The 23,809-nt window shown below is 34.1% G+C and overlaps 2 protein-coding genes and 1 long non-coding RNA gene across 5 annotated transcripts; 2 read left to right on the top strand and 1 right to left on the bottom strand.

Annotated features, from left to right (window-relative positions):
- Nucleotides 1-412: 412 nt before the first annotated feature.
- Nucleotides 413-2,897, top strand: LOC120330120 (uncharacterized). The gene is made up of 6 exons (XM_039396959.2): nucleotides 413-682; nucleotides 858-977; nucleotides 1,355-1,550; nucleotides 1,661-1,849; nucleotides 2,000-2,110; nucleotides 2,452-2,897. The coding sequence occupies exons 1-6, from the start codon at nucleotides 525-527 to the stop codon at nucleotides 2,668-2,670; spliced, it is 993 nt and encodes a 330-aa protein (XP_039252893.2). The 5' UTR covers nucleotides 413-524; the 3' UTR covers nucleotides 2,671-2,897.
- A 5,097-nt stretch (nucleotides 2,898-7,994) lies between these two features.
- On the bottom strand, nucleotides 7,995-13,301 carry LOC120330191 (uncharacterized). 3 transcript variants are annotated; one of them, XM_039397051.2, is made up of 8 exons: nucleotides 12,904-13,293; nucleotides 11,497-11,544; nucleotides 10,927-11,153; nucleotides 10,626-10,745; nucleotides 10,041-10,236; nucleotides 9,750-9,938; nucleotides 9,485-9,595; nucleotides 7,995-9,208 (listed from the first exon to the last, which is right to left on the bottom strand). In XM_039397051.2, exons 3-8 carry the CDS (start codon nucleotides 11,079-11,081, stop codon nucleotides 9,008-9,010), a joined length of 972 nt encoding a protein of 323 aa, XP_039252985.2. In that variant the 5' UTR covers nucleotides 11,082-11,153; nucleotides 11,497-11,544; nucleotides 12,904-13,293; the 3' UTR covers nucleotides 7,995-9,007. The 3 variants fall into 3 exon arrangements, with proteins under 3 accessions (XP_039252985.2, XP_039252987.2, XP_039252986.2); XM_039397053.2 differs by lacking the exon at nucleotides 9,750-9,938 and having other exon boundaries at nucleotides 12,904-13,301; XM_039397052.2 differs by lacking the exon at nucleotides 11,497-11,544.
- A 4,357-nt stretch (nucleotides 13,302-17,658) lies between these two features.
- Nucleotides 17,659-18,783, top strand: LOC144430699 (uncharacterized). The gene is made up of 3 exons (XR_013479674.1): nucleotides 17,659-17,817; nucleotides 18,178-18,242; nucleotides 18,613-18,783. It is a non-coding gene; the product is annotated as an uncharacterized LOC144430699 (long non-coding RNA).
- Nucleotides 18,784-23,809: the final 5,026 nt, after the last annotated feature.

The raw sequence follows: 23,809 nt of genomic DNA, 5'->3' as shown, positions 1-23,809 counted from the left end.
CTGTAAGGCGCTTGAAACGATATCCGACGTCTATGTATATGTATATATATCAATCACCAGGATCAATAAGGCTTTGAAAAAATAAAGAAAAGCTACTCGCGATAAATATCCTTGTGCCTAGAAAAATACGTATTATTATTACCGTTAGCACTATCTTCAAAATATCAATACAAAATAGAATTTTTGCTTGCGGCCCGTGAGGTTGTGCTAGATACAACTGCGGCTACATTACTCGTGCGCTTGGAACACCCTGGTTTTATACTATTGTTTTCACATACTATACATCATCGAATAATTGGACCGTATGTCGTGTTGTTCACTCTACCAGTACAGACATGACATGACGAAATTTCTTTTTTTCAGTTTCATGTTATGATTGAATATTCAATTGCCACATGCTACATGGAAATGTCCGTGTAACGTTTAATCAATTCATTAAAACATTGCTACAGTGAAAGTCGTTTAATGAGTTCAAATTTTTTTGTTGGATTCACTGTTACAATAGGTAATCCTAGAATACCGATATGACTGACGACTCAGCGCTCACAATTGTTGACTTTCAAAACTGCGGCCCAGAGAAATATGACAAATCAAAACAAAGTATGAAAGCTGCTAGTAGAAAAATATACGAAGCATTATCTACAAAAGGTTATGTTTGCATCCAAAACTGCGGAATTGGAAGGTAATATGGTTTTATTCCTGACAACTTACTAAACTATAAAGCCGTTGAAATGTTGCTAATCATACGTAAAAAGTATCTATGTGATATGGTATGGCTATAGTTTATGTCAGTCTAGGACTTAATGCTGATAATGACAATATCTAATTCTGTATGGTTCACTTTTTTTTTATTTCAGTTCAGAAATAACGGATATTTTTGAAAATGCAAGCACATTTTTCCGCCTGGATAACGATATAAAATTGAAGTATCGGATGGACCAGGACATCATTGGTTATGTACCGTTCGACGGCGACATGTAAGTTCACCCTAAATCATTCTCGTGTATATAAATTTAACCCACCACTGTATCACACTACGGCCACAATCGTGGTATAATTTAGCAATCATATAGAATTGAAATGATATTTGCAATATGTGCAACTCTGATAATAACATATCTATCTTTAATTATGCTACTTCCGAAAATTTTACTCGCTGAATTCCCAGAAACTAACCTATATCACATATATACAAAATATTTGCGATACTAATTAACAACAATGTGTTCCAAATTTTTTTATATAATTTTCATAAAATTGATTAGTTTGGATATATTTGATCTGACAACGCGACTGAAAAAGCATGATATTTGAATTGTTTTATTAAAATTGTATTCTCTTTTTTTCACAATAGGAAGTTTTCACACGTCCTTCCCAATGGGAAAGAAGCTCTATACGTTACCGGGGCAGGATTTGCTCTACCTAATATGAATTGGCCGTCTGACCAATACGTGCCAGATTTCTCCGAAAACATTAAAGAACTAGGAGAAAAACTGCGTAAACTGGCAAACTTGATGATGGATATTATTGCTGAAGAAATGCAATTGCAGGTGATTTAAGAGGACAAAAGTTTTAAAATTTGAATATTCATATCAATATCAAAATATTATCTATTTCAATTATTTAAAATACACTGTTTTACTCAAAATTATTTCATCAGGATCGGCAATATTTTAGAAAGCTGACTAGTCGAATGAATCAATCAGGAAACTACACAATGATTCGGATAAATCACTATCCACCAGTTGATGATAATCAAAAACTACCACAGGGTACTTGTAGACTTGTTGAACACACTGATCTCACTTTTATTTCTTTTATATTTCGGAATACTCAAGGTGGCTTACAGGTATTTGAGGAGTATTAAATGTTTATTTAGAATTATTTGTTGACTGATACCAGTTTAATAATCTAATCAAGATATATATCCTTAAATATTATGTTTCTTCCAATTTTCGTAGTTTAGTACCATTTTTGTGAATTTTGAATGTAATTTTAGATGCTTGACAAAAATGAAGAATATATTGACATCCCATTCGTTCCGAATAGTATGCTTATTATTACTGGTGATTTAATACAAAAATGTACAGGAGGAAAGATACCTGCAATTGTAAGTAGCGTGTAAGATTCTAATATGTAGGAATATTCGATAGTAATTGGAAGTGGTAAAGAGTTTCGTCACTCAGTTTTTGTTCAGTATTCCATGATTTATGTTTTTATGTAAATGTCATGAAGACATCGCATTCCGACACACATACCGATCCTAAGAAGATCAGGATTGTAAAGAGTTGTTAAATCACTCTGAAAACACTATCCTATACACATGCTTATTTCACTTTGCCGTACGCACTTGGCGAATTTTGTTCGACTTTTTTAACTATGTGACGTTATAAATCCACATCAACAAGTAAAAGATCGTAATGTAAGAATTGACAAAATTGAAATTTCTAGAAACATCGAGTTGTCGTGTCAGACAACCTAGATATGAGAAAAGACAGAATTTCGATGAATTACTTCGTACGTGCAAACAACGAGGTTCCCGTTGAGGATATCGAAATCGGGTCAACCGATTTGGGATCCAGCAATTACCGCTGGACGGCGGGCGCAAAAACCATGGGAGAAATTATTCGGAACGAAGCCAAATGGAGCTACGGAGTAAAGGCTACATAGATATAGGATTGTAGAATCCACATTTGATAGCATTGATTGTATATTTGAAGTAATCAATTTTTATTATGTAACATGCATTGCATATTTCACGTTGTGTATAAATTGTATTTGCAAAAGCTGGCTATTTAGCTTTCTTCCAATATATTATATTATTATACTGATTTTTCATGACTTCTGGACAGCCGTGTTGAATGTATTGAGAAATTTTGACGACGTTTGTCATACAAGTGAATAAATACCCAGTATAAATAAATAGTATTCTGTACCATAACTCAGCTCAGGGGTGTGCTACTTTTAATACAGGAGGTCCAGATACACATAACTGGTTAAAACCGAAGGGCGCACCTTTATTCAACACAGGCTTTCCCGTAGTTGCAAGTCTGTAATAGCTTATCCAACCTGTCAGTACTCATGCCTGAAAAATTTCGCTGTAGGAAATCTCGCCGCAGGAAATTTCGTCGCATAAGAAAATTCGCCGCATAAGAAAATTCGCCGCAAGAGCATTTTGCTGTAAAACAAGTATTTGTGATAAAAACAGTTAGGTTTGTAGAGTTAGGGTATGGTCTTAAATAACGAATCTTTTTTAAATAAAAAGGTACTTCAAAAACCTAACTGTTTTTGGACACGTTTGGTGGCCATAACGATCGTTTCAAAATTTTGTTGTTATTGTTATTTGTCTCCGTCTCCATTTTAAAAAAATCGCTTTTCTCTTCGAATACTGGACCAATTGCTTTGATATTTTCAGTGGTTAAAGATAAAATTTTTCTCCAGAAGGCTATTACTTTTTGTTTTGCTATGACGTCATCAAAATTATTGCCACTGGGTGGCGCTACGTGTCCATATATTTGAGCATATCTCTCTTGTTTTCACAAATACTTGTTTTACAGCAAAATGTTCTTGCGGCGATTTTTTATGCGACGAAATTTCCAGCGCGAATTTTCCTAGGACCGTCAGTTGTTGAATCATGTTTCTTAGGGTTAGACCAAGGTTACCAGAACATAACCATTTTCTTTTTTATTTCTCGCATGAACATAAGATAATTTGGAACCAGTTTCTTCCATTTTTATACTTCATTATTCGCCAGACTGAGCATTATACGTCATTCAGATCTTTATATAACGTAGCAATTCGGTTATTGATTACCGTCAAGAAGTCTTTAAAATAGTTCAGATTGTGAAAATTTTCAGTGGAGTATATAATAGATAGTGTCATGAGTATCATAATACAAGTTTGATACAGTTTTGTAATTGGTAAATGTTTCATAATGTCGTCACCATCGAAACCGGACTTTTGTCTTTATCAATCATCATTTTATTTTTGATACGCAAAATACATTTCACAAAAAAGTTCAATCAAAATAATGATAAACATGGAATTAGGCTTGCAGTCAAAGTCTAAAATGCCAGCAGACGTGTCGTTAAGTCATTTATTTAAATATTCCGCGTTATTTGAATTTTAGGCTGTTGGAATAGAAGTAACACATACAGAGGCAATAGTTATACAATAAAACGGTATGCCAAGTTTGCGTTAATTATATTTTATTTTTATATAAAAATATCAAAATAGACAAAAACATGATATTTATTTATTCACAAGATGCTGTTACCTAATTCGGTATCCAATCCGGCAATCCGTACGAAATTATTAATATTTTTTTGTAACTCGTTTGTATATTTTTTCATTTTTACCAATAATATATAATGTTTTTTTTTATTTTAATCTTTTTATGTCCTCGTGATTGTATGTATGTGTGTGTGTGCGTGTGTTTAATTAATTTAATACTTTTGGGTGAGCGAACACGTACCACTTCTTTTGACAACGCCTTTCAATCTGAAATCTGTACGTTATAAACTTTACTTAAGGTTTTGTTTGCTTTCCTGCTTATAATCAGTTATATATATATATATTCTGTTTTTTTTTTTATCAATTATTCCATTGTCTAATATGCTGAGCATGGAGTCGAAATGATCTTATACTTCTTGAGAAAGCTTCCAACTTTCGCTAATCACGAGATTCGCTGGTATGCCGTCGCGTAGATGATATAACTAATTTTCAATTTTGTTGACGTCGCCACACAAAACGTCGAAGTGAAAAACAAATCTCATGAAGCCCACAGAAATTTTTGAAATAAACATTTTTGTATTAAGTTTTGAACCTCCGGCCAAGTAACCAAGTCTGTTATCTGTAACTGACCCACTTCAAACATGAATTGTATCCCATAGTAAAGTGATTGTCTGCGACATCTGTCGCAACGCTGTCTGTTTAAGAGAGAAAAATTAACACACCAATGCTACCAATTATGACCTCCGACTATCACGAAGAATTATTGACAATCATACTAAATAAATTAGATTGTTTAATTAACTTTAGAATAAGTATTTTTTTTTAATGTTAAAATTTTACTCAACGTTAATAATGCACTTGAAACGATATAACCTATTTTATTTTCAGTGGTTAAATGTTATTTAAGTATTTTTCGCTATAAGGCTAAACGTTTAACCTTTTTAAAAAATTTCTGTGGGTCCTATGTGATTTGTTTTTCCCTCGAAATTTTGTGTAATGACTTCATGGAAATTAAATATTTGTAGCGGTTCTTCGACCTCACTCGTGCTACGCGAAAGTTTTTCGACAGCACTGGTCAGGTAGACTACTGCTTCGCTTGTTTCGAAGGATAGTCCTTTAATTTGCACCTTCTGTCATTTATTGAAATTTAAAAAGGCGCTAATTAACCTAAATTTATATATTATTTTGTATTTCAATTCATGTTGAATCTGGAAGCATGAATCTTCATCGACACAAGACATGGAAAAGCTAGGACAGTCCGGGTACGATCACGTCGGGTTCACCATTTATGGCATATATTATTTGTAAATGAATGGGATGTTACCGTATATTGCTAATTTGTAGATTGTCTCTGACTTGCAAGTTACCCGTTTACCCTTCAGCTTCAACGCCCACGTGAATGAAGGAAACTTTAGAAAACTCTGTTTGATTTTATTCTCAGATTTCCACGATACACAGAATATAAATCTTATAACATTTATCCCTACTAGCTTTGAATGGTATTCATCGTCTTCCCCTTGAAAGATAACGAGTCCTATTTATACGTCCATCATAAATCTTAACGTGAGCTCGTGATTCACGTTATAAACAGAAACTCCTATTATCTCAATAAGGGTAATTATGTACATCGTACGGATGGGAACTTAGATATAATTATTTCAATCAGTGCCAAAGGTCTTGAGAATATAAATTTCAATTTGATAATGACTGGGTGGAACATGTTATGTTCTTAAAACTGGTGTAATTTGATTCCTACGAAAATCTTTGTTCGAATTTTGGGAAAAATTAACTTTGTTTTGATGATTTCAACATGAAATGGGGTACATTTGGGGGTTAGTTGCTATACCGGTACCCTGATACAAGTATCCGTAAGTTACCTACCGTGGCTGCTCCGTAGTTCCAGTTTCGTTCAGGATATATATGACTTTCGGGGAATTGTTGGTAAAACAAATTCGTTTTCATATATTTGAGCAATGTTTCTCGGCCCGCGGGCCGTACTTTTTCCACCCCTGCTCTACATCGTTTCGGATACCATCTCTGGAAGATATCGATCTTTAGATCGGTAAGTATGTTGATGGGTATCTGTCTGTTAGATGCACGCGATATCTCACGAAGGCGTGGTTGCTCCAAATATCGCATGTGCATTTGCTATGTCGTATAATTAGCGAGTTATTTTTTAATTAGTGATGGGACACGCGGTGTCACTATAGAGTCATGAATCGAAACCGCAGTTTCGATCGATGGGTCTTCGGTCTCCGACCGATATTCTCGTTTGATATATCCCCGAACAACTTTTATTTCGTATTTGGCCAGTTCTTTTCCTCGGTTTTCCGTTCCGGTATTTTTTTCTGTTCCAAGGTGCCACATTGCGTATTCTAAAATACGTCATATCAATCTTTTACACCTACTTACAATGCCGCCATATAGCTAACACCATCAACAAATTGCTCATCAGCTCAGCTTCAGGTACCCTTCTCACTCTTCATACATCACCTTTCCCGCCATGCCTATCCCAACCTGCTAACCATATTTGAATTCCCCTTGTCCAATTGCTCGTAATTTTAAGAAAGATAATGTAGTAGGATTAGTACGAATGATCATTCATTACATGCTTTTCTTCTTGATGAACAGATTTAATTTACTCCGTATAGAATCCAATTTAAACCTTGTTGACCTGGCTTGTTATAGCCGGCATGCAAGAATTGCAATAAAAGGATCGTTGGAGATTTTGGTTTTCACTAATTACGACCGCGATTTTCTTTGACGTCCATTGCAACTTTACAATTCCCTTATATATGAAGATCACTTCCAAATATTGTTCCATATCGCTGTGAATTGTATATAATACCAGTGTATTTAGCGTATGTTTGCGCTTTACATCTCCTAGGAGTTAGGCAACTTGTATATTAGTATTAGTTATTTAAAAAAATATTGAGGTATTTATTGCAAACGATACTACGCTATGTTTTATACATTTATTCAGCGCAGTTTCACAACCTCAAGCAAGTTCAAATGACACAAAGGCTTCTGGTAACGCAAGCCAGGCGTGGAGGACAGAATTCCATAAAAAAATACAATATATATTTATTTTACTAGCTCATACTGTAAGATACCTTAAAGCAGCATAAATAAATCAAGAGAGCTATGCTCAAATATATGGACACGTAGCGCCACCCAATGGCAATAATTTTGATGACGTCATAGCAAAAAAAATGATAGCCTTCTGGAGAAAAATTTTATCTTCAACCACTGAAAATTTCAAAGCAATTGGTCCAGTATTCGAAAAGAAAAGCGATTTTTGAAAAATGATGGAGACAAATAACAATAACAACAAAATTTTGAAACGATCGTTATGTCCACTAAACGTGTCCAACAAGATTGTAGGTAATAACTGATGCTATCACTTAACTATGATATGAAGTGAAATTGTGTGATTCAATATGCGGTAACTTCAGAAATACTCAAAAGGCCCGATCTTAATTGGACCACCCAACCTTTGTTGCTTTGACTTTATTGCAGTGATGGGCATCAGTGGGTCAGTCTATTCCAGCAGTAACCACTATTTAATGTATTTAAATGGCCGTCACTCCAAATAGTAACTAAATCAATAAAAACAAACACAAAAAATAGAACTTACAAATAACAAAATTCCAGAGGTGATTGACAGAGGTGCTGCGCTCACTAAAAACACAAAAGAGAGAGCAACCTGTGGATGAACTCACTGATGCCAGATTGTTGATCGGAATAGACAGCCAAGTGGCCTCAATTAAATATATTTGGGACTCGTGTGTTATAAAGCACGGGAATAATACATGCAATTAGTTATTAGAATCAAATTTTGGATAATAAATCAATTATGTAGCCGAATATGAATCTACTGCGCCTATAAACTTAAATGATTATCGGAAGACTGGCACGACTACTGAAAATAGACATAACGAAAGACTTGTCTAGGACAAGACTTCCCAAACTAGGGGCCGCAAAGAGAATACCAATTTTACACAAAATACTATATATCTAATGTACTTTTTTAGGCGCTTGATTCGACACACAATTATTAAAACTGGCGTAAAACAAAAATCTCACGATTCCGAGTGAATACATCACCATACTGTGTTTCCCCGAAAATAGAACATTGTCTTCAATTTTCTTTCAAAAAATAACAATACAGCTTATTTTGGGGGGATGTCTTTATTTTCAAAAACAAAATTACAAAGTAGAGAACTAGAAGATTTTGAAATATATATACAGAATCAGAATATGTAAACCTATTTCCATTTACTTATAAATAACATGTTTTTAGTTAAAATAACTGCTAAACATCAATTGATAAACACCTAAAAACTGAGTAGGAACGATTTCTTGCTATCGACTAGGTCAAAATTGTTTATGCACTATTTATTTAATTAAATCCCCAATAAGACATGATTCAAAATGGTAGCGATGATTGGGTAATTTTGGCTTAACAACAAGAAAAGAAACACGACTCAAATATGCATAGTTTCCTACTATGAGGTTAGATATGCTATTCTAGACAAGAAAAACTCCAGTTCTGTAGAATTACCTGGAGATTCAATTTTCAGATGTTAGATTTATGACTGCAAATTCGTCAGACATACAAAACCAATCCTCATGAAATAGCTCACATTGGTATATATATGTTTCTCTTATTATTTGTGTGTTAAAATAAACAAAAATCAAACACCGCCATTGTTAATCTTGAGCTAATCGATATTACCTTTTTTCTACACTGGTAAAATTATGATCTGATTAACTAATATTCCCTACACTCGTTCTCAATGATTTCTCCCATCGTTTTTGCGCCGGATGTCCAACGATAATTGCTGGATCCCAAATCGGTTGACCCGATTTCAATATCCTTAACGGGAACCTCGTTGTCTGCACGTACGAAGTAATTCATCGAAATTCTGTCTCTTCTCATATCAGGGTTGTCTGACACGACAACTCGATGTTTCTAGAAATTTTAATTTTGTCAATTCTTACACCACGATCTTGTAGTTTTTGGTTATATATAGTTGAAGGTTACGTAGTTGAAAAGATAAAAAAAATCGTTCAGTGCATATGTTAAAGTTTAATAAACATGTGTCGGAATGTCGCAATGTGCGATGTATTGCATGACGTTTACATAAAACATAAATCATGGAATACTGAAAAAAAAACAAGTGACTGAACTCTTTTACACTTCCAGTTACTATAGGATATTCATTCATACGTCTAAGACACTACTTACAATTGCAGGTATCTTTCCTCTTGTACATTTTTGCATTAAATCACCAGTAATCATAAGCATACTATTCGGAACAAAAGGGATGTCAATATATTCTTCATTTTTGTCAAGCATCTAAAATTACATTCAAAATTTACCAAAACGCTACCAAACTACGAAAATTGCAAGAATCATATTATTGAGTATCTATCTACATTTTGACTAGTTTATTAAATTGGTATCAGTCAATAACTAAATTCAAAAAAAACATTTAATACTTCTCAAATACCTGTAAGCCACCTTGAGTATTCCGAAATATAAAAGAAATATAAGTTAGATCGGTGTGTTCAACAAGTCTACAAGTACCCTGTGGTAGTTTTTGATTATCATCAACTGGCGGATAGTGATTTATCCGAATCATTGTGTAGTTTCCTGATTGATTCATTCGACTAGTCAGCTTTCTAAAATATTGCCGATCCTGATAAGATAATTTTTTGTAACAAAGTGTATTCCAAATATTTTTTTATTTCCATTATTGATATAAATTTTCAAATTTGATATTTTGTCCTTCTAAAGTCACCTGCAATTGCATTTCTTCCGCAATAATATCCATCATCAAGTTTGCCAGTTTACGCAGTTTTTCGCCAAGTTCTTTGATATTTTTGGTAAACTCTGGCACGTATTGGTCGGACGGCCAATTTATATTAGGTAGAACGAATCCTGCCCCCGTAACGTATAGCGCTTCTCTCCCGCTAGGAAGGACGTGTGAAAACTTCCTAATGTGTGAAAAAAAGAAAATACAATTTCAATAGAAGAACAATTCAACTATCATCCTCTTTTATGTGACTTGTCAGATTAAATATATCCAAACTAATCATTTTTTTTAAAAATTATGAAAAAAAAAATGTTGAAGCACTTTGTTGTAAATTAGTATCGCAAATCATTTTGTGTGAAATTTGGGTTAGTTTCTGGGAATTCAACGGATGACATTTTTCCGGAAGTATCATAATTAAAGATAAACATGTTGTTGTCATAGAGACATAGATGCACATAATTCAAACATCATTTCTATTCTATATAGTTGCTAAATTATGCCACGGTGGTGGTAGTGTAGTACGTTGTAGTGAAATTTTAAATACACGAGAATGTTTTAGCACTAACTTACATGTCGCCGTCGAATGGTAAATAACCAATGATGTCTTGATCTACTCGATACTTCAATTTTATATCGGTATCCAGGCGGAAAAATGTGCTTGCATTTTCAAAAATATTCATTATTTCTGAACTGAAATTTGAAAAAAAAAAGAACGATGAAAGATTAGATTTGGTTAGTATCAGTATCAAGTATCAGTATCTGACATAAAATATGTCCATACCATGTCACATAGATACTTTTTACTTGTCAGCAGCAACATATTCTAACGACTTTATAGTTTAGTAAATTGTCAGGAATAAAAACATATTACCTTTCAATTCCGCAGTTTTGAATGCAAACATAACCTTTTGTAGATAATGCTTCGTATATTTTTCTACTAGCAGCTTTCGTACTTTGTTTTGATTTTTCATATTTCTCTGGGCCGCAGTTTAGGAAATCAACAATTGTGAGCGCGTCTTCAGTCATATCGGTATTAGGAGATTAACTATTGCAACAGTGAATCCAATAGAAGAATTTGAATTCCTTAAGCGACTTTCACTGTAGTAATGTTTAATGAATTGATTAAACGTTACACGGACAATTGTAGGTAACATGTGACATGTTTAATAATTACGTGAAATTAAAAAAAAAATGAAAAACTGAAGAATTCAAATTTTTTAGCGACCTTTACAGTAGTAAGGTTTCAATGAATTGATTAAACATTACACGAACAATTCCAGGTAACATGTGACTAATAGTTAATCATAACGAGAAATTTAAAAAAGAAATGTCGTATTTTGTCATGTCTGCACTGGTATGGAGTGAGCAACATCACACATGGTCCTATTATTCATACTGTACTCGTATAGTATGTGTATACAATAGTACAGAACCAGACTACCTCAATCACACGAGTAATGTATGTTGTTTTCAGCACAACCTCACAAGCCTAAAGGTAAATAAATTTGTTAAATTATAATTTGTTTCATTAGTTTGAAGATAGTGCTAGCGGTAATATGAATACTTATTGTTCTATGCCAGTGTTTCGCAACCCGCGTCCGCGGTCCCAAATGAGTCCGCAACGAGCCAGAAATTCACTTTGAGCCGCAAACGTTTTTACGAAACTTAACCATCAGCCAAGTTACGATTTACGTTAGAATTTACATAAAACATAAAAAGCGAGTTTATTCACATAACATTGATCGAGTCAATAATTACTGGATACTGAGTAGGGCTGGGCATATATTCGAATATTCAACTATTAGAATAGCAATTTACTATTCGAAAATTTGATAACAGGTGACGCGACAGGTCACTTGCGCATCGCTCAATCAAACGATTTGATTTCACATCTTACCTGCGGATTTCCGACGAAAACACGAGTCTGCGCACGCGTCGATAGTGTTTCTCGCGAGCCCGAACAACGAGGAATAACTTTTTTCTGGTAGGTGTTAATACTTAATGATGGCAACCTAAAATTTCTAACTTGAAAAGCAGCACTACAAAATACTAAAAATAAAACGGAGAACACCATAAGTTTTGTTTTATGATGGTCCGCGACCGATTAAAAACGCTTTTCAGACATTGCAAATCGCAAAATTTCGGATGCCACCGTAGTAAACGTATCAGGGCATTTACCCTCAGGATTCTTTTCCTTACTGGCTCCACGGATTGTCATGATATTTTTTGAGCAGTATTGCTTTATTTCGTCAACACAACCGCAGATTAAAATGATCACAATTAAATTAATATTAAAGCAAGGCGATGAATATTTTATTTGATTCACTAATATAATTAATTTAATTATATTTGTTACTTTGGTTATAATTATATTAGTCACTTTAATTATATTTTTAATAAGTACTAAATGAAGTTGTACTTTCTGGACATTTATGGCAGATACTAGGATTTTCCTAACGGCGATAACAAATTCGCAAGATCGGAAAAATACGTATCAAAACTAAATATAATCGAGCAATATATTCTCACATTATTATGTTCGCAGATTGCCGTGGCATTTTAAAGAAGTTATGTTTTCATCTTGTCATAAGTCGACGCAACCGCCATTTATAAACTAAAAAAGTCGGATTTTTAAAACCCCTTGCTTGATGAGCAATCGAGCCAATTTCGTATACCCATTTTTATTCTTGTCATACGACCCGCAAAATTTACCCAATATACAATAATTATATATCACTGTAAAGGCCTTTTTGAGTATTATACGATAGATATCACTGGAGGACCGTAAACTGAAACCCGTGTTGATGACGTCTCTCGAAACGTCAAAAAATACCAAAAAATTTTTCACCTCTCTCATCCTGTCATCTGTTGAACGAGTGAATATCTTGTAAAGCTCAAATGCGACTATACAGTTGACTGCTTATTGATTTACTCTTTTATAAAATACTAGTACTGCGCTGATAGGGCAAGTCATTCGAGCGTAATATAAAATTTTCGCTTGGTAAAGTCACCGCATCGGATCAGTCCAGGATATGATTGATCGATCGTTCTGTTGTTTATTTGTTCTTTATCGTGCTGTGAGCTTTTGTTAGTCATAATAAAACATTCAGTGCGCAACGCTAAAGTTTATTGAATTTTATTTCTTGTTGTGCGTCGTTTTTCTATCGCAGCGCGAAGTACACGCTTGAAATGTGAGCGATTTTTTATCCCTTGCAAATGTCATATAACGTTCATTCTTATATTGCTGTTTTATTCTTTATGTTTAATCTCAATCTTATTTTGGTGGGTGTGCATAACGTGTTATATTGATGAAATATATATTTTTAAACATAAAAAATAATGTAATTGAAACTGATTAGCTATTTTGGGAATTGGACATTGTAGATACTGAAAATTACATTCGTTTTTGGAATGTTTAGTTTTCAGGACTGGTGCATATAGTAAAGTTGCAAAATTGCGTATGTCCCCAAGTCATAGACACATTTCTGCCTAAGTCACAGTGCGCCATTATGACGTCACTTAACTGCGTCATACAAATTAACTTAAATCCGGCTACGATCAAAAAATTGAACCATGGCAAATTATTGACTCTCAATGGCATAACAATATCATTAGAAAGTTTTTTACGTTTTTCTCAAGACTGCTAAAAATGACTCACGCAATTCGGTTTTTAGCGTGACGATATATACATAGACGTCTCCTCGGATATTGTTTCAAACTCCTCATGTGAATGCCAAATTATGAGGATATCATAATGTGTATTACCAAACATGAAAACCTTCTAATATAAAATGTGGCAACTGGGGAATTATCCGTTGTCCACAAGCGTCCTACAAAACAAAGTAAGCTGAATATCGAGTCCCGAGTTGAGCACGTTTTTATTATATTTTCAAACTTTCGGAAGTCGGAGACAAAGTTGAAATGTCTAACTATTCGGAGTTGTAATTTCAAACTTTTACTGGAGATAAACAAAGTCGAAATTTCCGATTGAAACTAAGAAAGCAGCAAATTGAATAATCAGTCTCAAAGGCTTCATAGGCTTATATACACTTTATAAAATACGTTTATAAAAGATTTTCAATATTAATTCTTGTTAAGTAATTTATATGGACGTCATAGACCGAATGATATAATTAAAATCGTTGTCCGGGATCAATTTAAAACTAGAATTTCAAACTAATATTGCTTAAGGGCAATCCAAGTTGTTGTTTAGCGCTGTTGCGCTTGTTACGATCATGGTAATTAATATATTATGCCGAAATACTTTTTCAAATCGGAAGATGTTTTGGGCTAATTTCAAGTTTCCCGAACTGAACTGTAAAAAATGTTGTCCAAATTACTAATATTGCCTACAGCTTTGCCGATGACGAGGTTACGTTGGTTTATTACACAATTTCTTTCCGTCGTCATTTTGCGATATCTTGGCGACGACTTTCGCGACATCTTGGCATCGAGCAATCACACTTTTCGCTTTTTCGTCTTCGATTCATCGCGAATGCGCTCCACCAAATCTCGCAATATTCAGAAACCTAAAAATCGGCACCGTGCTTTTTCTGTTCTGCGTGCTTTTCCTGATTAATATGACCATCCATGTAAAACGTTATGCATATTCCAGTAAGATATAAACTTGTTGCGACACTGCAGGTGGTCATGAGACGCACAAAAAAGCATGGGCCGTAGAGATCTTTTCCAGTATTTTGAGCAGACACAGTAGTATTTTGAGCCTGGTGCCAAGTTACCTACGACACTCTCATTGTAATGTAAATTCATTTCGTTTGCGGCGTCGATCAACTGCAGACAGATTCATATGATGAATTCGATGAAAAAGAAAAAGCTTGATTACAATTGTGATTCTACTCTACTGTCCGGATTTTAAAAAACGAACCACTGTCACAATTTTGGATCTCTTGATAACGAATACCCATCGCTGAGTAATCGAGCAATCGAACTGTTGTCCGTATTTTCAACCAGTAACTTATGCTTTATGCGAAAAAAAACACTTTCATCACTAGTTTTAATTAAAACGAAGCAAAGAAATAGTCTGCACGCCGCTGCAGAGCTTCTTGGAGGCCTCGTTTGCAATCCTATATTGGAAACGAAACAGCAGCAAAATTCTCACTAGAGTTAATTGTGTTTGTACATAAATAGGCATGTACATGTCTTTTATGTGAGATGTTTTATGCGTGAGTTTCTCACGCATAATGGGTGCCCAACACTGATTTTCATTACGCAAATATATGGTATTATTTTATGTTCCACCCATTTCAATTGTTGGCCGTCACATTATTTGATAGTTTTTCTTCGTGTGAAATGTTTATAAGTGCGCCTATTTTTCCTAAAAGCATATTGAGTGCCCGACATTGCATTATATTACGCAAATATATCTTAGTCTTTTCCTTCCGGTCATTTCAATTTTTTACCGGTCCGCGAGTAGGTTACATTTAATTTAATTTCACCGGTCCGCCAGGGTAGAGAAAGGTTGGGAACCACTGCAATAGAACACAAAGTATTGTGTGCCAAATGTTTAAAGCGGAATATACGAGAATTGGCCGAAACCGCAAATGCTCGAAGAGCAATTTAATCTGGCGCGGCCCAGGATTATGAGAACAGACATTTTTCGAATGGCATAAACGCTGAATTAGAGATTGTTGTGCTTATTGTATTGAAATCATGTAAAGAAATGAATATTGCAAAATTACAATCTGAAAAATAAACTAGATAGCGATCAGAAACCGCCGACTTATCGCGGCGTGTATCTTTCGCTCTCACTCATTAGTGTGTCCCATCACTAATCAATCAATAACTCGCTAATTATACAATATAATTCATCCAAAATCAATAGGCTTCTGATACAAGATATGATGAATGCATTTGCAAAATTTGGAGCGGATTCATCCTCGCTTTAGTGAGATATCGCGTGTATCTAACAGACAAAGACACAAACAGACAAATACATATCAACATACTTACCGATCAAGATCGATAAGTAATGAATTGATAACCTTGATAATTTTTTATTCCATCACGCTATTATTGTAAAGAGTTTCCTCTATATAGCAACAGGTTTTCAGATGACAAAGCTCAATAAATTGTTTTAAACGAGCATTTTTTGCATGAAAAGCTACACAGAATCGCACTCAACTAGACTCAAAAAACTCACAGTTTATTGCAAAAATGTATAAAATTAAATTCGCTAACAGTAAACTACTTGTGAACGGAATAAAGTGGAGGCGAAGTTTTTCGAAATAACCAAGCCTGAGGGTTCTCGTTATTTTAGAGAAGAGTATATATATAGAAGTACTATTATTCCTGAAGACACTTCCATCTCTAAATATCACTATTTTATCCTAAAGCAACAACAACATCCGAATGGACAGCCATATTTTAGCAAAAGCACCGACCTCTTTATTTCTAATTTATCTAATTATATCTAATCTAATCTAATTATATCTAATCTAATTATATCTAATTTATAATTCTAATTTATTTCTAATAATGTATCGGAGTGGCGTAACTTTTGACACTAAGTTAAAAGTTCATACATAAGTTTTCAAGATTGATTACGATGCTCCTTTTCGATTCAATGGAATAAATTTTATCAACCCCTCTTTACACCATAACAAACGAATTTCTTCACAGACGGCATATTCTGGAAAATATAATTATACAGAAAAAGATTGGAAAAAATTCAAAGGCTCCACTTAGACTTAGTGCGAGGGGCGTAATAGTTCTTATTTTTTGCGAGATTATGAATCTAGTCAATGAAATGGAAATATGGATATTATTGATATGAAATTAAATTTGGATTTCTTGATTTATATGCACGGATGTATGGAATCCTTGGACTGAATTCAAACTAAAAACTTTATTTTTTCATGTTTTATGTTCTCTCAATATTTGTTTTTCTTCGATAAGTAAATGGCTACGTTGTTAAAAGAGAATCAAAGACTCCATTTTAATTTTTCAAAATCATAATCTCAATAATTATAGCGCCATATGTAAAATCATATCTTCAATTATATCAATTTTATGACTAAGATAGTCTTCACATTATTATTGGTGTCATAGATATAAGTATATGAAATAAATTCCGAATCTTTTCTTAACTGAAGGTTCTCGTTTTTGCAATTGTGGATCGTTCATAAAGGTAAAAGCGATTAAGAAATGTGCATAGATAATATGTAATTTTGAAATCAATTAGTTTTTGACGTTGAATTGAACACCTATTGCCATTACATTTGTTAGACAGATTGAAGAAAGATAAAAATTAATGGAAATCGAACAAGCTTAATTCAATTAATTTTTCCTATTCAAGTGATTCCGCGAGACTATTAATATATTTATTGTTAAGTGGATATTATGCATCCCATAATTACTTCAGTCATATATACTTATTGAGAAAAATTGATTCATTTGCAAGATAATTGATGAGTCTCAATCCAAAGAAACATGGCTAAATAGCAACCGATCTTATCTATTGAAGAGTCACCACCCCAGATTAGGCGAATTAAATTGACTCTTCTTTTAAATCGATAACGATTATTCATTCAGGTAGAAAGCTTTCCATTACTTGAGGAAATAAAGAGATAGCTGTATAAATACAGCGCATGATTTCATAGAAACATGTTACAAACTGGCAGCAAAGCAAGATGAAACTTGGATATTTTGCACTTTTCGTTGTATATGCCGCTATGGTAGTTGAAGTGACACCATTTGATACCGGCGAATTTCCAGCCCCTACAAATAACAATGGGGAAACAAGGTAAGCAGTTATAAAATAGGTCATATTCAAAGAATGGTACTCCTGAAGTATGCGCACCAAGATGTCGCACAACCTGAACCTAACCTGGTACACAACCTGAGTTCAGGTTATGCGCCATCTTGATGCGCATACTTCAGGAGATCCCAAAGAATGGTATATATATATATATATGTATAAGCTTGAAATTTAATTCTTGTTGTCAGATTTTAAGCAATCTTTCATTTTTTCCAAATCAATGATATTCTTATCTTTTACGCACATACTTGAGTCGAAATTAAATGGCTCCAAGTGCAAACACTATCATCTTCGTACACTCTTATTTTCGATGACTTATTCTTATACTGTAATACTTTCAAACAGAGGACCGTCGCCTGTGAATTGGGCAAAGAAAAAACGTTCAATTTTTCACGACGACAATTTTGCTGGTAAGATTCTAAAAAATCGTCTCCGAATGAATTTCTTCCTTTTTCCATAAAACAATTAATAGTTTTATATGTAATTGATATGTTTTGTCGAATTAATTAAAAATTTCTCAATACAGGCAAATTAAAATTAACAAAGTCCAGCTAGAATACGATTTGAATGTATATTCAATTTTCGATTCGAACATTTTTACGATTTGGAACTTCATTTTGGAAATGCTGAATTAAAATGATTCCTTATTGACACCGTTGTGTTATGACATTCTCACGTAATTCAAATTGAAGATTGGAATATTGACTTAGTGGAGTCTTCGAATTGATGATATCATTTACATCTGATTGTGTTTTATAAATATGCAAATACGTGTTACAGATTTTCTTGCTGATTTTGAGGACATGGATAAAGGAGGGCCAAGCATAGGATGATCGAACGGTCGGGAATTCAAGACAGCTTTCTGTGAAATTTTGAAATCAACTGAAATTTATTGAATGCAATCGCATTGTCATTTTTATTTTTAGATCAAATAAACTTGAAACATTACAATTTTTGACATAAATATATCATTCTCTGCTGCTGAAGCAGGGTGATTAGAATTTTATCAAATGGAACAAGGACCAGGGTAAACCATGGACCAGAAATTTAATAGGAATAGTTCTCTAAACTTTAAAGAAGGTTATTTCAGGCCTAATAATTGATTGTGAAACACAGATCTCTAAAATCCCCAAGCAAGTATTTTTCTGATATATATATATATATATATATAAGTCATGTCAATAAAATTGTTCAGATTGCAATTTTTGTTTCCACTTAATAGCGAAGCCACGCTACCTAGGTGGAAATCGATTAAAATGACCAGCAATACTCAATGAAATCTCGTATTGTTGATGAATATAGAAGTTGCATCTAGACGATTAATATTTAGAATCACAATAAAATAATCAGAATTTCGCCGCCACTTTGTTGGACTCAATATATATATATATTCATTTCCTAAAATATTTTCGAAATATCCACCGAATAAAATTTGATAATTCGAATGTCAGAAAACATTTTCAGAAGCGCATACTTCAAAAGTACTCATGTGTAAGTCACTGACCAGCGCTTGTGTAGTATCACTTTGCCACATTTGTTCTGAACCTTTTTGGCCGTATTAAAAAAAAATATTATTATTTTTAAAATTTAGGAAGTGGGTTGCAGACTCGATTTCATGTGCGAAACGCGCACATCGGCTTCTTTTAAAGGTAGGCTATTATTACGTGAACAAGAGAGTAATGCTCAAATATATGAACACGGAGACCAAAACGAAGTAATATGAAATTTTTGTATTACCAGTAGTCTACCTTATATATACATCAAAACAATCCCGCGCTTCGATGTCGACAATATCGATGAAATGCGATTGCGGAATTGCAATACAGTGCGCAATGATGATGTATTCACACAGAACTTCAATGTACAAACGAATCCCATTAATTCTACAGAAATGTTTGAAATAAATAACATTGAAGATCTTATAACGACAACAACAATATTTAACCACTGAAAATTCCAAAGCAATTGGTGCAGTAATTGAAGACATAAGCGATTTTTTTCAACGACAACAAGGATACAAAGAGGTAGAGGCCTACCGATTTTCCCTGATCAGGAGAACAATGATTATGTAATTCATTTTTAGGATAGGCTTTACTTATTTATCTCGGGGATAGAAAAGGCGATTAGACGGCTCAATCATATGGCGCATCACAGCCTCTCTTCCGGTTACCAGCCATCTCGAGTATGGGATTGGTTAGTTTTATCTTGGTGTTAACAGTGCTCGTTAAGAAATACCGCTTAGAGCCTAATAAATCACTGGAGACGGAGCTTACTTCGAGCTTCTAGTTGGGAAACCAGTGGGAGATCGAATGAACTGTAAACTAGTCGGTTACGCGGGTCGGTTACGCTTTCCTCCGCCATCAAAGTTAATGCGTTATCAATTGACACCTAGTCCTAAACGACTATTTCAATATCCGATTCAGTGCCAGTGTTAAATTTTTGTCAGTGTTTAGTCACTATGTTAGCCAAGTTTATATTTCGTTGAAAATGTTTACTGCTTACTGATGTGTGTAGCGCCACGATAGTTCTTTTTGTATAATTCTACTTTGAGTTATTTTTCGTATAGTATCCAACAAAATTGAAAATCTTTAGAAAGAAAAAGCAACATATTCCAGTATCTAGAGATGTGGCCCTATACCACTGGACGAAAATTTCCTGTTTAAACCAGTTATGCACAAAAATCACTCTCTGAATGGATGTATCCCCGAGCATCGATTTCCTTGTTTTATCCGTAACAATTACCAATCAGCAAGGATTTTAAGATGATGTCACAATTACAATTTTTGCAGCAGCTCAGACGTTTTGTTCACTCAGACAGCATTGCCTCGTTTTCGCGTTTTTCCCTTTTTTTTGTCAGTTTTCATGTGAATAGCCGAAAATTAGTTGCAAATGAAGTAATTTATTTGTCGTTATGTTTTTCGATGAGATTTAGCTAATTTTTTTTTTATATAAAGTGCAAAGTATTCATTTTCGTCACCACTTTACCTACATCTGACTGACATTTTTTGCAATGCATCGCATTTTTGATGCCTTGCTTTCTTTCGACAAGGAAGTTGTCACATCATCCTGGTCATTTGCAAGACAGACTGTGTCTTCGTTTTCACAATTATTTGTTCATTTTTATCGAATTTCTTCGTCCTTCAGAAAATATTTCGATCGGTCATCAATGAACAGGGCTAGTTTTCGAGCTGCAGGAGCGTCGTCGTCGTTAAGCATCTAGTCTGAACAAAACCAACCGTGACGCCCGCCACTTGGAGGTGCAACATCGCCTTTGTTTGTTTATTATACGGCGAGCGGAGTTGGACATCTAGTAGTAGTATATATTTACGGTCCAGTTACTACAATATTCAAAATTTAGTCCCGAAAAATTTGGGTGAGCGAACGCGTACTACTTTATTATCAATACCTTTTCATCTAAAATCTGTACGTCCCAAACCTTACTTACGGTTTTGTTTGCTCTCCCAATTCTGTAATCAGTTTTATTTATTTTGTTCTTATAAATTGTTTTATCGTCTATTATGCTGATAATGGAGTCGAAATAAAATCATAAAAGCTGCGAATAGACTAGTCTACAATTTTCTGGGGTCAAGGGTCGGTGAAAAGATCCATTAACCGTTGACCAGCGGTAAATCCAAATCCGATTTTGAGCTTAGCGCAACTTTGCAGTCGAAATCAGTGACCTGGCAGTCTGGTGATTGTTCATGCTGAAGTTTATTTGTAGGTTAAACTTTTGTTCTGCTCTTACTTGTGGGCTAATAACACTACTAATTCAAACATGCAATTTGTTAGTTACCGTACTACTTAAACAGCGGTTAAAAAATGTCATTTTTGGGAAAAGAGGACTTAGCACTGTTTGGTTTTGAGGCGTCGATATAGGAAAAACATGACCTTATGATATTTCCATTTGCCAGTGTTCATTTGGAAAATAACTTTTTTGATGCAATGATGGTGAACTTTATCAAAGCGATACTTTTATTTGTTATTCCTTCAAAAGCACTAATTTTTCAAATGTCATTAATTTCAAAATTTCTTCAATCCAACTTCTTAACTAAACTTACGAAGTGACTTTAAACTAAACCATTGCAGCATTGTACACATGAAAATTAATTGGACAACTACAAAACTATTGTATAGCTTTGGATGAAAAAGTTTTTCCGCATTGTGTATGCCTGGGATTATCCTAGTAGAGCGACTAAACAGATATTAGATTATAATTATGATTATATAGAGTCCAGATTAACAAAAATTAATTCCCACATATTACCATATTTCCCGGCGAATTTCTGGACCTAAATTTTTGGCCTGATTTTAGGGGGGCCTATTGGGCGAGTATGATAATTTTAATTTTTTCCAGGTGTGCTCATTATTCAGTTATTCAATTAGGACCATAAAATATCTACCGCGATAGCATCCCTATAACGTCCCCATCAGGTGAGTTTAAATGAATCATCGTTCTCGTGCTGTGAATCTGGAATTTCAATGCCGTGAATACCATATTTAAAGTTGCCGCATTGGTGTGTGCATCACGAGTGAACGGCTATTACCGATACACATGAGATTGCAATTTGTGAAAATTGTCAATTGTTTTTGTCAGCGTGATCACAAATTTCCCTCAGCATATGTTTTGTGCCACAAGGACACCTAAAATTACTTTATTGTTCTCAAACAACCACAGCACTTGTGAGAAACGAGTTATTACATAATCATGTGTGACAAGATGCTAAGATAAACAAAGAAGTGAATTCGTGACTCAGATTTTCTTGATTGAAAAGGGCATTATAAAATACTAAAAAATAAAAAACACCATTTAAGTTTTATTCCAGGATGGCCGGTGACAGATTAAAGATGATTTTTGACATTGCAAAAACATTTTGTGTTCGACGGGGCGCGACCGACTATGATATATGTATAATAATTAATGTAAAGTATATTTAATTCATTTTTTGAAATAAATTTACTCTGTGGGATATTATCGCTGACTTAAGGTTTTTTTCTCAAGGTGATATCTTTGAAATAATGAGTGACAGCATTGCGATGGAGCGGAATGAGTGTTGCATCAACAGCTCAGATATGTTTTTTAATTTGCAAAAATACGAATCAAAGCAAAATATAATCGTACATGTTTATGTCCACGGATTGTGTTGATATTTTGGAGCAGAGATACTATTTCTATTGTGGCAATCGCAGATTAAATTGATCACTATCAATAAATTAATGAAGCAACACATTTCGTTTCTGGAGATTTCGAGAGGATGAATAATGTGTATGTTTGATATATACGCTTTATATGTTTTTTTATTGCCCTTAATTAAATTGTACTTTCCGGGATTTTATCGCATATCTTGGGATTTTTATAGTGGCGATAACGAATTTGCAAGAGCCCAAAAGCATGTATCAAATCTAAATATATTCAGGCAGTTTATCTCACATTATTATATCCACATATATAGAGACGAAACAGCAGCAAAATTCTCACTAGAGTTAATTGTGTTTGTACATGATTTGGCATGTACATAATTTTTATGTGAGATGTTTTATAAGTGCCTTTCTTGCGCATAATTGGTGCCCAACACAGATTTTCATTACGCAAATATATGGTATTATTTTATGTTTCACCCATTTCAATTTCTGGCCGTCACATTATTTGATAGTTTTCCTTCGTGTGAAATGTTTATAAGTGCGCCTTTTTTTCCTAAAAGCATATTGAGTGCCCGACATCGCTTTATATTACGCAAATATATGTTAGTCGTTTCCTTCCGGTCATTTCAATTTTTTACCGGTCCGCGAGAACATTTAATCCAATTTTACCGGTCCGCCAGGGTAGAAAGGTTGGGAACCACTGCAATAGAACACAAAGTATTGTGTGCCAAATGTTTAAAGCGGAATATACGAGAATTGGCCGAAACCGCAAATGCTCGGAGAGCAATTTAATCTGGCGCGGCACAGGATTATGAGAACAGACATTTTCCAAATGGCA

This window comes from Styela clava, chromosome 12 (assembly GCF_964204865.1).
Source record: "Styela clava chromosome 12, kaStyClav1.hap1.2, whole genome shotgun sequence".
NCBI lineage: Eukaryota > Metazoa > Chordata > Ascidiacea > Stolidobranchia > Styelidae > Styela > Styela clava.
The sequence above is the reverse complement of the archived record's forward strand: the minus strand, read 5'-3'. Positions and strand labels throughout refer to the sequence as shown.

Excerpts from the sequence above, each read along its gene's own strand:
- LOC120330120 (XM_039396959.2), top strand. The coding sequence starts at position 525 with ATGACTGACGACTCAGCGCTCACAATTGTTGACTTTCAAAACTGCGGC. Across the intron at positions 978-1,354 it reads GTACCGTTCGACGGCGACAT|GAAGTTTTCACACGTCCTTC; the intron begins GTAAGTTCACCC and ends TTTTCACAATAG. Across the intron at positions 1,850-1,999 it reads ATACTCAAGGTGGCTTACAG|ATGCTTGACAAAAATGAAGA; the intron begins GTATTTGAGGAG and ends ATGTAATTTTAG.
- LOC120330191 (XM_039397051.2), bottom strand. The coding sequence starts at position 11,081 with ATGACTGAAGACGCGCTCACAATTGTTGATTTCCTAAACTGCGGCCCA. Across the intron at positions 10,746-10,926 it reads CAAAACTGCGGAATTGAAAG|TTCAGAAATAATGAATATTT; the intron begins GTAATATGTTTT and ends TTCAAATTTCAG. Across the intron at positions 9,209-9,484 it reads GAGGAAAGATACCTGCAATT|AAACATCGAGTTGTCGTGTC; the intron begins GTAAGTAGTGTC and ends TAAAATTTCTAG.